Raw genomic sequence first — 17,173 nt, forward strand, 5'->3', positions numbered from 1 at the left:
GTCTCTTCGCGCCGATGTCAACACGGTATGCTGCTCTCGGTGATGGAAATGCTGATAGTCGAGCCTGCGGGATCATATCGGATTGATTCCCAATCGCCATCGTCCATCAGATACCGAGTTTCCCGTCCATCAAAGATCGATGATGTGACAGGTGCACAGCCCCTCAACCAGTCCGAAGGGCCGCATGTGCGGCGAAATACCCAACAGGAAATCCGACTTCCTATCGTCATTCGTGGAATCCAAAACGAGTAAAAACTGGAGTCGCAAAACACCGGTTCCAAAACCGAAATCTAGAAGAGCATCTGAAAACAGCATGCCTGCTAGAATGGTATGTATACCGTAGTACTAGGACGACGAGATGACCTTTTTCGAGTCTCAACGGTCTAGATGCTACATAGACTCGAAATGTTAGCAGCTTGTTCCTGGCAGACATGGGTTTGGGTGCAAATAGGCCGGCCGTTATAACGCAGCGAGGCGTGCGAGGGTAGCAACACTGCTCGTTTCATGTTGCACCCTTTCTGGCATGTATCGTCATTCTTCCGGCTCTTATATTGCGTTTGATACTGTATCAATATCGAGGGCCAACAGGGCCAGTGGATCCGACCGCAAGGCTGGAAGCTGGATATGGGCTTGGCGCTTTCTTGGCATCCGACAAGCCGCAGACAACGAGTTCAGTTGCAGAGCAGCATTTCCACACGGACACATTTCAGCGCGGTCACGGCGACACTTCCGCAAGTCTGTGAGGTCTGTTAGGCCGCAACCTAGCAATAGACGTCAGCGTGGAAGAAAATAGAGGCAAAGTCCGTATTGGCTGACGTACCCTTCTATCACTTGTCATTCGTCCCGTCGTCTTGCACTTCTCTGCTGCGCATCCAGTGGCTGCCTCCTTTCTTGCCGGAATGCAATCCTGATCCAATCATCCCACATCGTGACGGAAGCCCAGGGCTAGGCTGATGACGCCTGTGCCACACGGAGGGAGATAGCTGCGCAGAGTCCAAGACTTCCAAGACGGGGAACCTCAAAGCCGCCAGCCGCCATACCTAACACGGCCTGTTCTTATCTTTCAACCCGTCTGCCTCAAGAGCGTACTCATCATCGGTTGTTGAGCCCATTGTCTTTGAGTTTCTTTCAATCAAAAGGGTTTGTCAAGCCATTGGGAAACGCCTTGCTCGGGCATATCACATCATCTTTACATCTAACAAGCATTTCGACCCCTGCAAACCACGGACTTCCAGCGCTTACCTGTCACTGTATCAAAGCTTTGCAAGCCTTGTGAAACGTACGGGGACGTACCCACCGAACCCTGCCTGCCTCAGCCCAGAGCCGGAAACCAAAAACCAAAAGCACCCACCTCACCGCGATCTCTTCCGATCCATTCTCCCAGACCGCAAATTATCAACATTTTCGAAACTCAAAGAGTTGAGCTCTTCTCCGCTTTCAGTTGGCATTACTCAACCATTGCCCGAATCGAACTCGCCGATTTTGTGACACTTGATGGGTCTCCTCAGCATCCGATCGCCGACGTCATTGCGGACGGCCGTGACCGCCGCTGGCGATTCGCTCAACGACTTGTCAATATCAACCACCGCGCCCTTTACCGTCTTCGCGCCCGGCGAACATGACTCTCACCCTTCACTCCCCCATATCGTGCTCCTCGTCTTCGGGGCCGTCCTCGAGGTAGTATGTGTCAGTTTGCCTGGATACATCATTGCCAGGCTTGGCCACTTCGACGCCGAGAAGCAGAAGTTCTTGGCAAACCTTAACGTAATGCTATTTACGCCATGCCTTAGTGAGTTCACACGCAATACAACGTAGTTTTTCCTGCCAAACAGTATCTCGTGGGCCATTGGCTAACGTCGGTGGGACAGTCTTCACAAAGCTTGCATCTCAACTTAACGCCGATAAGCTGATTGAACTCGGCGTCATTCCCATCATCTTCGTAATCCAGACGTTCGTCTCGTACATGGTCTCGGTTGGAGTCGCAAAATGCTTCGGATTCAACAAGCGCGCTTCCAACTTCGTCACCGCCATGGGCGTGTTTGGCAACTCCAACTCGTTGCCCATCTCCTTGGTTATCTCGCTGTCGCAAACCTTGAAGGGACTGCATTGGGACCGGATCCCGGGTGATAACGATGACGAGGTTGCCGCACGCGGTATTCTGTATCTGATGATCTTCCAGCAACTTGGCCAGCTTGTCCGCTGGAGTTGGGGATACCACGTTCTCCTTGCGCCCAAGTCCAAGTACGAAGAATACAACAACGAGACGATCGAGGAGGGTCAGTACCGCGACGAACCGTATGAGGGTGAGGAAGCGGCGCAACTCATTCAAGGGCTGGATAGCACCCACGAGGTTGGCGAAGAACGTTGTGCGCACGGTTATAGGAGCCCAACACCGCAGTCCGACAACTCCGAAGTCTACGAGCCTGCAGGTCGAACTCCTGTTGCTGGGTCGTCAAGGACCTCTCCTAGTGATTTTGGCGATGACGACTCGGACAAGGACACTATCCGGAAGGTCGGCAACGACAGCAACGCTTTGTCCGACCGCGATGATAGGCTCAACGGAATGATGTCGTTCCCCCGCATCAGTAACGCCGATAAACGTGAGGTTCCCGAAGGCTTCCCGGCGCGTGTCAAGGCATCGACCAAGAATGCTGCTGCATCAGTGTGGGCTTCCCTCACTGGCGTTGCCCATACTGTTTTCTCTGCTCTTCCGGCTCCCCTGCAGACTGTGCTTACCAAGGTCTACCGCGGCCTGGCCCGTTTCGGTGCTGGTCTGTGGGAATTCATGAACCCACCCCTGTGGGCTATGCTCTTTGCCGTCATTGTGGCCTCGATCCCCGATCTTCAGGAACTCTTCTTCAAGGACGACACTTTTGTCAAGACCAGTATCACCAGCGCCATTAACTCTTCCGCTGGCGTTGCCGTTCCCTTGATCTTGGTTGTGTTGGGAGCCAACTTGGCGCGCAACACGCAGAAGCGCGATGAGGTGGACGCCGAGGAGAAACAGATTGGCACCAAGCTTCTGGTTGCTTCCCTGATCAGCCGTATGCTCCTCCCGACTCTGATCATGGCGCCCATTCTTGCCATCTTCGCCAAGTATGTGCCTGTCAGCATCCTGGACGACCCGATCTTTGTTATCGTCTGCTTCCTCCTTACGGGCGCTCCTAGCGCGTTGCAGCTGGCTCAGATTTGCCAGATCAACAATGTGTACGAGGTGGTCATGGGCAAGATTCTGTTCCAAAGCTACGTTATCTGGTAAGTTTTTGAGACTCCCCTTTTGATAACGAATAGTATTCCCTTTACTAATACGTTATTTACTAGGATCCTTCCTTCCACCCTTATGTTGGTCATGTGCGCTCTCGAGGTTGTCGAGTGGGCTGCTTAAATGAGCGCCCTTGCACAAAAGCATGCTTGCTTGTCGTTACGTCATCATGACTGTGTCTCGAAACACATTTTGGGGTTGGCGCGTTGCCTGGTGTAATAGCTTTGGCAAATTGTAACATTTTCTTTCTGCACCAGTCGGCGTTCACGGATTAGGTAACGGTTTCGGTTGGGAGCATAATCTGGGTCCTTTCCCAAACGTGTCGACGGGAAAGAAAAAAAGGAAACATATTGTCCTTTGGACAGGCTTGGGAGAATGGATAAGGATGTATGATTAACGAAGCCGATGACGGGTGCTAGGATGTATACTTTATGACTACTTGAAATGAGAGCGCTTCGTTATTCCCTAAAATTCTCGACTAGATGTTTACTATTTGGTCATACATTTTCAACCTTTGAATGTTGACATAGGTTTCTCGGAGAAGTGTGTGAAGATCATGAACTGATTGTAGAACGTGACCTCCGATATTAGCGATATGTGTTTATATAGCAAATATACTCAAAAATAGTTCCCTCAACTCCAGTCCAGATCATCTAGCCTTCCATTCCAGTCAACACGTCCTTCAAGCCAGCAAAATGAGCTTTCATCCTCCAATCTACCGGATACCATTAACCAAAGCCTCATTCGTCCCCGCGCTCCTCCCCTCCGGCGGCGCAATAACCCAATCCTGCACCGTCCCCTTCCAATCCGCAATCCGGACATCCCGGATCCCCACCACCACCACTCTGACATCCTCATCCGCCACGTACCTCTCCCTACCATAATCCCCCTCTTCCCCGTCCGGTGATAGTGACGATACTTGCTGACCAGAAGTGCTACCCCTCCGAATGTTGTTCAAAATCGACGACGGCTGCTCGCTGTCAAACGTGTTGTTCTCCAGGTGCGTTTCCCGGTAGAAGCGCTCCTCTTCGGAGTCGCGGTCGACGAGCCGGGCGGAACCGTTGATGGTCGCGCTGATGGAGGAGACGGCGCTGGTGTTGAGGTTGAAGAGAAGGGCCGCGAGGGAAGAGGAGCGGTGTTCGGGACCGGGAGAGCCGCCGGAGGGACGACGCTGGGAGGAGGTGGAGGGGCGGTGGGAGACCCCTTTTGTCAGGTGTTAGTTACTTGAGTTGGGGTGGTAAAGGGAATGCTAGGTTGGAAGAGGTCGGATGGTTCGGGGGTATGCGGTGCTTACAATCGTGAACTAGCAGGGAAACGTTCGGGTTCGCGACCAGGTTGTTCATCTTCTTGCTGGCGGGGTTGGTGGTCATGACGATGACGGGGGAGTCGGAATAGGGAGACGAAGGAAGGTAGGTGTAGTTCATGAGCGAGACGTGAGGCATGTTGTCGACGCAGGTGGCTAGATGCAGGAAGCGCGCGTTCTCGAGACATTGGACGACTTCGGGCGGGAGCTCGCTGGTGATGCGCATGTGGGTGTTGCCGGCTGAGGCCTCGTAGTTGAGAGGTATCTGTTGGTTCATTGCGTCTGCTGGTGGAAAGTTCTTCTTTGTGTTGTTGTGTTGTGTGTATATAATAATAGTGTTTGGTCGTCGGTGTGTTGTAGAGGTAGTATATGATGAGTCTATGCCATCAAGGTTGTTGTTTTGGGGCTAGAGTCGTGGGTTGGCGGTCCGCCGAGTGGAATGACGGGTTTCTCTCGTGGAGCAGAGGATCCGTTCGGGGTGGGTCGATGTCAATGAGACGTGAAGCTGGACTGTGCGGCAACGCTTGACAACGAAGCTTTTCGGATTCAGATAGTGGGAATGAGTTGCTTATATCTCGATTCGATGAAGCAATTGTTCAAGTCCTGTTTGGACGTTCTCGATATCCTTTCCGGTGATTGCTGTCACAGATCGGTGACGCTTAGTGCTGGCAATGCCTGCCTAGGTGGACGATAGGAGCGTGGGCCCCGTAGATTGGGCGATAAGAGTGCGATAACTCATCCCTGCCATTGGAGTCTCGACTTGTTAACAGTGGGGCCTACAGAATGCGGGGAAGAGGAGAACAACCCCCACAACCCCTGTCTAAAATGACGTTTCCCCAACTTTCACTTTTCACCCTATTTCTGGGGAAAGACCGAGGACATCACGACTTCATGTTACGATTGAGAATGGCCTCTGCGGCTTCTGGATTAACATGACCAGTGGGCAACAAGTCGGAACCTAGCACACTGATCAAGAGGACCTCATCAAGACCTCAACCTCAATCATCAAGAAAAGAGGATTCGGTCACGAGGTTGGCGGCTAAGACGAATTCGATCTTGTAAGTGGCAGGGGATCAAACGGCTAGTGTCGGCCTCCTCACACGGCAGTCTCAACCTCGGGAAGATGGACGACGTCCAATTGGCGTGGAAGGCATTGCCCAGAACTCGAAAAGGTCAGTAGGACGGTGACAGTCTAGTCGACGGGCGGGTGGGATTGGATTTCTCTGTTCGGCTTTGTCAGTTTTTGTTTCTGTGTCTGTCTTCTCTTCTCCTCTTCACTCTTCTTGTTTGTTTGTTTTGAGCTTCTTGAGAGAGCAATCGCAAGTCTTGTTGCGACATCTCGTCTTGCACATTCCCAAAATTACCATGCGTTCCATAAAACGGGCTTCTCGTCGTCTCCCGGCGTCTTTGCGCGGTGCTCCCACCTCCGCCCCCGGGTCAGGAGCCCGCTTCCTCTCGACAACCGCCCCTACCCCGTCGACAGCCACTACCAATGGCAGCACCAACACTTCGGTAACCCCCATTTCATCCGTTCTCATCGCGAACCGTGGTGAGATCGCTCTCCGCGTTGCTCGAACGGCGGCCTCTATGGGCATCCGCACCACAACCCTCTACACCGATATCGACGCCGCTTCACAACATGCCAAGTGCACCCCTTATGCCATCTCCCTCGGTGCTCCCTCGGCCTACCTCGATGGTCCACGGATCGTCGAGCTTGCAAAGAAACATGGCATCCAGGCTCTCCACCCGGGTTACGGTTTCCTGAGCGAGAACCCCGCCTTTGCCAAGGCCTGCGAGGAGGCCGGTATTGTCTTTGTCGGTCCTCCCGCTAAGGCCATGACCGACATGGGCGACAAGGCCCGCAGCAAGGAGATCATGAACGCCTCCGGCGTGCCATGCGTCCCCGGCTACCATGGCTCCGAGCAGTCTGTCGAGCAGCTCAAGGCCAGGGCCGCCGAGATCAAGTACCCCGTCCTGCTCAAGAGTGTCAAGGGAGGCGGCGGCAAGGGTATGCGCATCGTGCGCACCGCGGACGAGTTCGAGGCCCAACTGAAGAGCGCAAGGGCCGAGGCACGCGCCAGCTTCGGCGAGGGTGGTGAGGTGATGCTCGTGGAGAAGTACATTGTGCGCCCCAGGCACGTCGAGGTCCAGGTCTTCGCTGACCGCCATGGCAACTGCGTGGCCCTTGGCGAGCGCGATTGCAGTATCCAAAGGAGACATCAGAAGATCCTCGAGGAGAGCCCTGCACCCTTGTTGGACGATGTAACACGGAAAGATCTGTGGGATAAGGCTAGGAAGGCTGCCCTTGCCGTGGACTATGTGGGCGCCGGCACCGTCGAGTTCATCTTGGACAAGGACACCAACGAGTTCTACTTCATGGAGATGAACACTCGTCTCCAAGTAGAGCACCCCGTCAGTGAAATGGTCACGGGTACCGACCTTGTCGAGTGGCAGTTCAGGGTTGCCGCCGGCGAGAAGCTTCCCTTGACCCAGGACGAGATCGAAGCTAGGATTCTGGAGAGAGGTGCCGCCATCGAGGCCAGGATATACGCCGAGAACCCAGAGAAGGGTTTCTTCCCCGACTCGGGCACTCTGGTACACCTCTCAAAGCCCCAAACAAACGAAGATGTGCGCATCGACGCTGGCTTCGTGGAAGGAGACACCGTTTCCGAGGCATACGATGGCATGATTGCCAAGCTTATCGTCCGGGGCAAGGACAGAGAGACGGCCATCCGCAAGCTCGAACTGGCCTTGCGCGAATACGAAGTTGTTGGGCTGAGCACAAACATAGAGTTCCTCAAGAGGCTCTGTAACAGTCAAGCCTTCATCGAAGGTGATGTCGAGACCGGCTTCATCGACAATTGGAAGCAAGAACTGTTTGGGGCCAAGCCTACCTCCAACGATGTGTTCGCCCAGGCTGCCCTCGGTCTCCTAGGCACTCAGACACAAAACGCCCCTGCCGCACATGGCCAGACCCTCGGCTTCGGCGAAGCCGCTACTCAGAACTCGCGCAAGTTCGCGTTCCGTGTCCAAGATGACGCCAGCACCGAGGAGGGCAAGATCGTCGAGGTTGAGGTTACCCAGCTGAACAACAAGCTGTTCAACGTGTCTGTCCGCAAGGAGGGCGATGACAAGCCACAAGTGTTCGAGAACATTGTGTCCGAGTCAACTTCCACAACGGCCCCGACCTCGTCAGCGAAGAAGACCAAGCTGACTACTTACTTCCCTCTCGCGAGGGTCAACACAACCTTGGTCCAGGACCCTGCGGATAACGAGAAGTTGACGGTCTTCCAGCTTGGTCACAAGACTCAGCTAAGGCTCGTCAGCCCAGGGTGGTTCGACAAGGCGCTGGGCTTGAAGGAGGTTGCCGCTAGCGTGGTGGCGCCGATGCCTTGCAAGATTTTGAGGAATGAGGTTGAGGAGGGGCAGTCAGTGGAGAAGGGTGCGCCGTTGGTTGTGTAAGTGCTTCACGTCTATGAGAACCCGATCGTGGTTTGGATAGGTGACTAATGCCCTGGTTTACAGTATCGAGTCGATGAAGATGGAGACGGTCATTCGGTCGCCACAGAGCGGTGTCATCAAAAAGCTGGCACACAAGGAAGGAGTGAGTACAACCGTTTGCCAAATTAGAATGAGATAAGTTGCTAATTTAAATCTTGCAGGATATTTGCAAGGCTGGAACGGTTCTGGTCCTCTTCGAAGAGACCGATGAGAGTTCTTAGAGGCATCCGGGTTAAAGAGTTATGAGTAGATGATATTACACTAGAATACCTGTGTTATTAGGTCTGGCAAGGCTTATTCTTGGATATCATGGTATAATGCAGGAGTTGGTTGTAGCATACTTCTTGGAAAGTTTACAGTTCACCACATTTTCAATGTTGGCCTTGTGTCCGCAATCTGAAATACCAGTGCTGTCCTTTAACTATCCGACGCTTGTGTGATGTATCCATTCTAACCGGGTATCTAATCAACATTAAGAACCTATACGAAAACACTCCTCCCACTCAAACTCTCCCATTCATGCGGTCCGCAATCTTCATGTCAGCCGCCCTACTATGCAAGCCACTCATAAACCCAGCATCACCTCCACGATACTTCTTATTCTGCTGGCGCGCCTTCTCATCGGCCTCTCTCTCCGCCCGCTCCGCTTCCGCAAGGGCCTTGAGCCGCTCCTCGCGAGCTTTGTCCAGGTCGGTGGCAGCCGCTTGCATAGCAGCCAGCTTCTTGGCACGCTCTTCCTCCGCCTTTTTGTCGTCTCCGTCTGGCTGCTGCTGCCTGCCTCCCTTATTAAGCCCGCCATTGTATCTCGGTCGGTCATCTTCCTTGTTTGTGAAATCCCTGCGTGGCGGTCGGTGCTGATCACGGCTGCGATCATCTGGCCTACGCGAAGACGGTCCGCTTTCACCACGCTCTCGGGAATACTCCCTTCTTCGTGATGAACGGCCGCCAGGTGATCTGGATCTGGAGCGGTCTGGGGACCGATGCCTTCGCGACCTGCTATCGTCCCTATCTCTATCTCTCCGGCTTCTGCTTTCATCTGGCTCTCGCCTCCTTGTCCTGTCGGGCGAGTCTCGCCTGCGCCGCTTGCTTCGGTCTTCCTCGGAATCGCTGCGTCTTCGTGGGCTCCTGCTCCTGGATCGGTCTCGAGAGTCGGACCTGCGTCGGCGGGAGTGTCTATCTCTGTCTCTATCGCGGTCGTCGTCGCGATCCCTATGTCGGTCCGAGCGATGGTGGTGAGAGCGGTGTTTGTGTCGTCTTTCATCTTTTCCATCCTTTTTGGCGATCTGCGAGTCATCGATGCCCATAGATGCGAGCAGTTGTCGGCGCTTGATGGGGTCGTTCATCATAGCCTCGTACGCCTGTTGCTCCTGCCTCTTGATCGCGAGCAAGGGGTCTTCGCGAATCTTGGTGGCCACGTCGCGTGCATTGCTCACCACTGACGCCGGGCCCGCGGCCGACAGATGATCTTGCTGGGGCTGTTTCGACAGCGCCTTCTTGGTGTCGTTGTCCTGGAGGAGCTTGTCGATACGCCGCTTGCCGAGCAGGTAGGCTTCGGTCTCAGCAGAGTCGCCGGCCTGGCCGTCGGTGGGGCCGCTGTACATCCATTCGACCCGGTCGATCTTGCGCTTGCCGCCGGCGGCTTCGAGAGCTTTCTGGATCTCTTCTTTGCGGCGCTCTTCTTCGATTTCTTGCAGGCGCAGTTGCAGCTTCTTGCGCTCGGCGATCGCTTCGGCTTCGGCCTTTTGTGTGGCGGCGACGTTCCCCGATCGCTGGGGATGCCAACTCTTTTTCATGTTCAGGTCTCCGGAACCCATCTTGGCGGTGTTGATGCTGCTGATGCAGCGGGCGAGTGGTGGTGGTGTTGTGGTAGATTAGAAGAAATCGGGCGATTGATCGGGCGAGAGATGGTAGACGCGATGGGATTGTTGATGATCTGTAGGCCGACTAAGAATCGCGATTGTCGGGCCCGAGGAGGATGGGAGATGGAAATGGTTGTCGAGTGGCAAGGCGCCTGGCTGTTGTTGATGTAAGGGACAATTTTTAGAAGGCAGCGAAAACGCCCCGGCCACTGCTGGACCTCGCTGCGGTACTCAGGCTGTGCAACTACACCCCAGCGGCTGGACTTCTGACGTTTGCTCTTAACCAATAGATAAGCAGGACTCCACATTCACTTTCCCCACTAGACGAAGCTCATCCCCACTCGAGCTTCAGCCTTACCAGAGGCAGGCGCGACCACAACCCACACTGACTGCACCTGTTCGCCGACGCATGTACCTTTAAACCGACCACCATTTGTCACTTCCCGTTCAGTACCTGGCGCTTCGTTGTTTACTTCATCACCACTTACAACAACCCTTCATCTCCACACGAAACCACGCATCCTTTCTCCAGCATCTATCAATCTCGATCTCCCATTATCAAAACATCGAATCGTTTACGCTCCCGTTTACGTCAGCGACCATGTCCGACGACGATTTCATGCAAGACTCCGATGAGGAGTATGACTTCGAGTACGAAGACGACGAGGAGGAGGACAACGGCGATGTCGATATCGAAAACAAGTACTACAATGCCAAGCAGACCAAAACATCAGATCCCGAGGAAGCTCTCCAAGAGTTCCTAAGCATACCGCCGCTCGAGCAGGAGAAGGGAGATTGGGGCTTCAAAGCACTGAAACAGGCTATTAAGCTGGAATTCAAACTCAAGCGATACCAAGAGGTAGGCGGTGATGTCGGTAACCTGACATGGCTTGACACAGCTAACGAAAGGAATAGGCAACCGAGCACTACGAAGAACTCCTGACCTATGTCAAGTCAGCCGTGACGAGGAACTACTCCGAAAAGTCCATCGACAATATGCTCAACTACATCGAGAAAGGATACGACGATCCCAAAGCTGTGCAGTGCATCGAAAAGTTCTACTCCCTCACACTCCAGTGCTTCCAGAGCACAAACAACGAGCGCCTATGGTTGAAGACGAACATCAAGCTTGCACGACTGTTGCTCGACCGCAAGGATTACTACGCAGTCGCCCGCAAGTTGAGGGAGCTCCATAATGCCTGCCGAAAGCCTGACGGAACCGATGACCCCAGCAAGGGCACCTATTCCTTGGAAATCTACGCCCTGGAAATTCAAATGTACTCGGAAACTCGCAACAACAACCAGCTCAAGGTGCTCTACCAGAAGGCGCTCAAGGTGCGGTCCGCCGTACCCCACCCCAAAATTCAGGGCGTCATCCGCGAATGTGGTGGCAAGATGCACATGAGTGAGGAAAACTGGAAAGAGGCTCAGAGCGATTTCTTTGAGGCTTTTCGTAACTACGATGAAGCCGGTGATCTTCGCCGTATCCAGGTTCTTAAGTATCTGCTCTTGACGACAATGCTGATGAAGTCGGACATCAACCCCTTTGACAGCCAAGAGATGAAGCCCTACAGGAACGACCCTCGCATCTCCGCTATGACGGAGCTTGTGGACGCATATCAGCGCGATGATATCTACCGATACGAGGATGTACTTCAGAAGAACACCGACCTGCTAGCGGATCCGTTCATCGCCGAGAACATTGACGAGGTTACGCGCAACATGCGCACCAAGGGAGTGGTCAAGCTTATTGCTCCATATACCCGCATGCGTGTTGGTTGGCTTGCGGAGAGGTTGCGTATTACCGAACCGGAGGTTATGGACATCCTGAGTTTCTTGATCGTTGATGGACGGGTCAAGGGCCGCATTGATGAGCACAAGGGCGTGCTGGAGCTTGAGTCCCGTGAAGATGCAGATCATATTCAGGGCATCACTGTCCTTTCCGAGGCCGTTGGGAATCTGTTCAATGCGGTTTTCAAGACCACCGACGGGTTTCAGTCTAGCCAGGGGGATTTCATGAACTCCATGGCAGATCAAATTGCTGACATTGGTTCCTTGGACGACACAATGCGATCGGTGGGCTCTGGCAAACGCGGCCGCCGCATGGGTCTAACACAGCGGGCATATTAGACAAAGAAAAGGCTCGCTGAGATGTATCAAGCAGTCTCATGGCGGCTTCGTACCAGGAGTTGGGGCGCCAGTTGACCGTTTCACTTCTAGACAGTTGAGGTGACTTGGGTTAGAGATTGGGAGTATGTCCTGATTAAGGACACAGAGTAGAATAGGTAGTGTTTAGTTCTCTACACTGGGGGTTAAATAGAACCCCGGCGCATAAGGGGCCATACATTAACGATTGGAATCAATGCATACATATTTAACCCGTCGTTATCATTCATTATTTTCTGGTTTCTTTGTGGTCATGATGGACAGAGTCAGTCTGCAGTTGCCCTTTGGCTTCGAAACCTCCAAGACCACGTATTCAAACGATACATTGCCGCCACCCTCTCACGCCCCAGAGTCTCTGCAACGGTATATGGCCGGAGTACATCATCTCAACTTGTGGCTTTGAGACCCGTTTCGACTGGTTTGTCTTCCCCAACAAATTTCCGGGTGCACCGAAACAGACCATCTTCTCCTTGTTTCTTGGTGATTCACCGCTTTGTTACGCGGGTCACCAACTGATACCAGACACTTGCGAGACTTTTGGTGAACATTCTCCCCGTCGAGATCTCCAGTGGACTTCTTTCTTCTTTTTTATCTCGCTAGCCCATTGGAAATGGTGAGCAGACACAAACCTTTGGGAGATTTTGCTACAATCGTATGTTCACACAGAAGGTATACATCATACCTCCTCCTTCTACCCCGGACACTTTCACTCCTTCCAACAAAACCAAGATCGGTAAGGTACTCTCCCGGAACAAGCCGTAACTCACGTCACACCAATGAGGCCGCTACTAAGTACTAACGCCTCCTTTTCAACCGTATCGTGATCGTGAACCGAAAGACAGGGACTCTGTGCCACATCCACGATGCAGGATGTGTCTCGGTTTTTGTTGGTATATCTGACGAGTGGAGGAGTGAATTGGTGTCGATTCTTTGTCTGGACTGAAGAATTGATACAATGGCAGAGTCATGGTCAGGCTCTGCTATATTAAAACACTATTTCATTCTGAGAACATCTGCAAGCTGTCTCCTTCTTTCACAGTTACTGCCTATATTATGGGTGATGCAGATCGAACTAGACACTTCTTTGCCCGTATGTAGGTAGCTTATTGCCCCCTTCGCCGGTCTCCGGCACGAAAGTCATGACTTCAAGACACTGCGAGCAGGACAGGGGCCAGGCGGGGGTGATAAACAACCTACCCAACAACAAATCTTGGTTGTTGTAGTACGCACATCCACTCGACACATTACATACATGCGCGGGGTTACATCTTGCCAGACATCGAGACACGGGAAGGGAAGTTGAGAGAGATGAATTGGGGGGGGGATATATCTTGCTCCTCCTGCCGCTGGTCTGGTGAAACCATTATTGTTTGTTGGGGGTCCTGCCTACCTAAGGTATGTCTTGTCTTGTTCGGTTCCATCGGTTGGCGGTTGGCGGTTCGGTAGATACAGATATTAACCTTTTGAGTGTGTGTACAATGAATGTCTGAGGCACTACGCAGTAACGCAGTACGGCGGCGGCATCTGTGATCTGTGGAACCAACTCTACCCTTTCTTTCTCCAGCCTATACGGTAAATAGTAGTTACATACTAAATACCTACGTACCGAGCGGGAGGTAGGGGTAATTTGGTAATCGAATTGGCCAGATCTAGGCAATGGTTTTTTTCTCTTTGTGTGTGAACGGCGAGATTGTTTATTTGCTTCTGTGGTGTTATGTGAGTAGCTTCATGGGAAAGTTATGTAGGTACTCGGTATACTCTTCGAGAGAAGATTCACAACAGACACTCACACAAGGGCCTCCTAGGGCCTCCCGTTTGAAGGGAGAAAAAGGCAAAAAAGGCAGCCAAGGCAGAGACGGGAACACGGGCAACACATGAAGGGCGGTCACCAAAAAAGATCAAGGGGTTAAGGTAGGACGATGAAGATGAAAACACGGGATAGGTGGGACAAGCTTCTGCAAGAGCGGGAGCTCGCAGTAGTGTGCCGTAAAAGGCGACTCGGAGTTCATTCTTACTGTGTGGCTATTGCTTTGAGGAGACCGGGGACCGATAGCCTCCAAGGTGAAGGGAGATGAAGGGGACATGGTGGAGTAGGACAGAGGACAACATAGGGTTTTGTTTTTCACCTTCTCCCTCACCTTCTCCTGTACCATAGGGGTCTGTCCAGTTTTGGCAAAGGATTTGTGAATGCCAACACTGGTCGATGAACCACAACGATATGCCAACAATATCATGTATCGAAAAGGGGTAACGGCAAGTTGGCGAGAAATCGCCAACGGCGTGTGAAATCCTTTTGACACGCACAGCTCAGCACATTGCAGGTAGGTTGCAGCCGAGGAAAATCGGTTGCTTGCACGCAGCACAAGGCGCACTCGGACCGGATGCGAATACCAGTCTCCTCGGCCAATATCATGCCCATTTTTGCCTTGGCCTTGACTGCGCTTTCACGCTACTGTCAGGGAAGAAGTGCCTGGCCGCATCACCAGTGACCCCGGGGCGCGGGCGGTTGGTTGTGGGGCTGCTTGCAGATCTCCCCCGGCGTCTGGGCTGTTTTTGTCTTTGCTTTTTGCCGCTGTTTCCTTCTCGTCGTCATCGCGAATCGAAAATGGAATGGTTCAGTGATTGCCTGTTCCTGATCTTGAATCATGGTCATCGATGATAAGGGTCCTTCGAGTCTAACAATCCAAACACTATAGTGAGACCCGTGTTTTCACTCGTATCAGACCCCCTTCAACATCGTTTCTGATCAGAACAGTGGTGTTCTGCAGCGGGCCATCGTGGTTGTAGGCAGCACCGGACACGAAGTTCCTGTTCATTCAGAGCCAACGAGTGAGAACTGCGGCAAGCCGTTCGGTTAGGCCTCCATAGGCATGCATGGCCAGCCAACCTCTCGACTTGGCCAAAAAGGCAGAATGTCACTGTAGCATAAGAATACGTTAACCAGAGCAGTCCATAACGGAGAAGAGCCCGATCTCCAAAATATCAGACCTCGCGGGTTTGACTGGTCGATGTTCCGCGTCTGTAGGTTTCAGAGATGCCGGCCGGCTATGGGGAAAGATGGTGTCCAAAAAGACATGGCGGTAAAGTGTAATAAGTGATCTGTAGGTAGAAGTCTCAGCAGTGTGATTGCATATGTTGCCGAGAGGCCATGGGGCGGGGAACGGGACAAGCCTACCATGTCTCCATGTCTGAGGAAGTTTGATATTGAAACTCGATCAATGCTTCTGTGATGCATGACAACGAGAGGTTGCCATCGCACAAATCTTGTCCAACTTGGCCGTGGCCAGTACGACTTTCATTGTTCGCAATGAGACGGAGCTAGAGGTAAGTAGGCAAGTAACACTCCAACGCGGCAAGCCACAGGTCTTCGGGAGAGTGAAAACGACATATCTCTCTACCTGTCTCCCCATTGCATCACACACCTCACACAGTACCTTGGTGTATATGGATGGATGCCGTGCACGGTGTCCCCTAGTCTCAGGATGGCAGCGATGGTATGGCCGGCAGCGCAGGCTAATAATAAGCGGGAAAAGAGCGAACGTGATGGGATCATCATCAAGGATGCCTGCCCGTCCCGCCTGCTACCACCTGCGCCTGTCTCGTATCCATCTACGGCGTTGATTGAGTACATAGGTATTTCTACGATAGAACTGTCAGCAGGAAACGGCAAGACTCACACTCAAGGCGGTCGGTTCTGCTGGTCCAGAGAAGTTCTCATCTTGACAGCGTATAAATAATACAGGGTATGAACTGATAGATCCTATCGCGACGGATCAGACGATCAGCATATCAAGCGAGAGGTTGATGTAGCATCTGGGCGCGGACTTGCAGCTTGGTTGGGAATAAAGAGACGTTGGATGGTCCGAGCGGCAATCTGCGCAGCAAAATATTGGTAGCGCTACAGTTATATCGACTATAATCGCATAATAAGCGGCAAAATCATGGCTGGACAGAGATAATATTGTACGGCAATGCACATCCGGTTTCGGTTCTGGGACTGCAGTTGCAACCACACCTCTTTACACTTACATCCATCTCCATTCCCATTGCACCCTCTTCACTTTACTACAAGCGACGTCGTCTCCTTCAGAGCAACAACCAACAACCCCCAACTCGTCCTCTCCTGTCATCTTCACTCAACTTCTAGGTCCTACAGACGGGTGGAATGGGAGCACATTGACACCCACAACATCTCCCCACCTCCCGCCCGATCCATCACAGAGTTCGGGACAGGAGCTCTACCCCAGCAGCCCAGCACCCAGAATTATCACCATTGTGTCGCATTCACCCTCACACTTCTACCCCGCCATGTCGTAGCGAAGCGGAGGTTACATAGCGTCCCGCTGCAGATTTCATTGTCCATACCATCATGGACGTCGGTTTGTGTTGTCGTTCGGAGGGTGAGGTTGGATCGAGGATGGATGTCATCTCGTCTCCGCATCCTTCCCTTGTCTGCCCGCGCCACCATCCAACACGCGAGTCTGGGGAAGATGCTTGCTCGTTCACAAGGACCCATCCATCCTTCGTTGAACCGTTGCGTTTGAAGGATCCTCCCCGGACCTGCACGACTTGGCGACAGTATCTGCTGCCAATGTCAATGACAGGCTCCAAATCCTGCCTTCGACAGAAAAGGCATCCACGTCGTTCTACGACCTGAGGCGCAGTGTCATCGTCACCGGATTTGTACCCTACAGCCCCATTACATACATGATATGTATTATGGTGGAACCCCAGTTGATGACTGACGACGTCGTGCTCCAGCCGTGTTCCGGTTTTGCCGCCCCTTTTTGAACAGCACCATGAGCGCTGCTACCATGACGACTTCTCTTGACGCTTGTCCCGCGATGTGCGGACATCGGCCGGATATCAAGCAGGGAGTTTCTTGGCACAGGTCGATGGTCCGTCATTGGCAGAAAGTGTAAGCCACCATAGGATAAACACTCTCCAGGATTGGCCTTCATCTACGACGACAGTCCTCAGGGCAGATACTCACAAGCCAGCAGAAGCACGACGTGATGCTGTCCTGCGCATGAGATCTGAGGAACATATCATCAACTTGATCCTTGTTCTTGTTTAACCCCA

The 17,173-nt window shown here is 52.8% G+C and overlaps 5 protein-coding genes across 5 annotated transcripts; 3 read left to right on the forward strand and 2 right to left on the reverse strand.

Moving 5' to 3' along the window:
* Nucleotides 1–1,494: 1,494 nt before the first annotated feature.
* B0H65DRAFT_416705 (membrane transport protein-domain-containing protein) lies at nt 1,495–3,385 on the forward strand (the record flags this gene model as incomplete). Its single annotated transcript, XM_062824049.1, has 3 exons — nt 1,495–1,793; nt 1,816–3,255; nt 3,322–3,385. The coding sequence occupies 3 exons, from the start codon at nt 1,495–1,497 to the stop codon at nt 3,383–3,385; spliced, it is 1,803 nt and encodes a 600-aa protein (XP_062686671.1).
* Nucleotides 3,386–3,752: 367 nt separating this feature from the next.
* B0H65DRAFT_42741 (uncharacterized protein) lies at nt 3,753–5,240 on the reverse strand. The gene is made up of 2 exons (XM_062824686.1): nt 4,557–5,240; nt 3,753–4,465 (listed from the first exon to the last, which is right to left on the reverse strand). The coding sequence occupies exons 1-2, from the start codon at nt 4,840–4,842 to the stop codon at nt 3,978–3,980; spliced, it is 774 nt and encodes a 257-aa protein (XP_062686672.1). The 5' UTR covers nt 4,843–5,240; the 3' UTR covers nt 3,753–3,977.
* A 690-nt stretch (nt 5,241–5,930) lies between these two features.
* On the forward strand, nt 5,931–8,287 carry B0H65DRAFT_544556 (carbamoyl-phosphate synthase L chain, ATP binding domain-containing protein; the record flags this gene model as incomplete). Its single annotated transcript, XM_062829301.1, has 3 exons — nt 5,931–8,023; nt 8,091–8,169; nt 8,228–8,287. The coding sequence occupies 3 exons, from the start codon at nt 5,931–5,933 to the stop codon at nt 8,285–8,287; spliced, it is 2,232 nt and encodes a 743-aa protein (XP_062686673.1).
* A 165-nt stretch (nt 8,288–8,452) lies between these two features.
* Nucleotides 8,453–10,162, reverse strand: B0H65DRAFT_451485 (pre-mRNA-splicing factor CWC25). The gene has a single exon (XM_062826054.1). It carries the CDS (start codon nt 9,878–9,880, stop codon nt 8,570–8,572), a length of 1,311 nt encoding a protein of 436 aa, XP_062686674.1. The 5' UTR covers nt 9,881–10,162; the 3' UTR covers nt 8,453–8,569.
* Nucleotides 10,163–10,191: 29 nt separating this feature from the next.
* On the forward strand, nt 10,192–12,316 carry B0H65DRAFT_584988 (signalosome subunit 2). Its single transcript, XM_062830914.1, has 2 exons — nt 10,192–10,784; nt 10,841–12,316. Exons 1-2 carry the CDS (start codon nt 10,527–10,529, stop codon nt 12,053–12,055), a joined length of 1,473 nt encoding a protein of 490 aa, XP_062686675.1. The 5' UTR covers nt 10,192–10,526; the 3' UTR covers nt 12,056–12,316.
* Nucleotides 12,317–17,173: the final 4,857 nt, after the last annotated feature.

Source organism: Neurospora tetraspora, assembly GCF_033439725.1.
Source record: "Neurospora tetraspora strain CBS 560.94 chromosome Unknown B0H65scaffold_1, whole genome shotgun sequence".
In the NCBI taxonomy this organism is placed as follows: Eukaryota; Fungi; Ascomycota; class Sordariomycetes; order Sordariales; family Sordariaceae; genus Neurospora; species Neurospora tetraspora.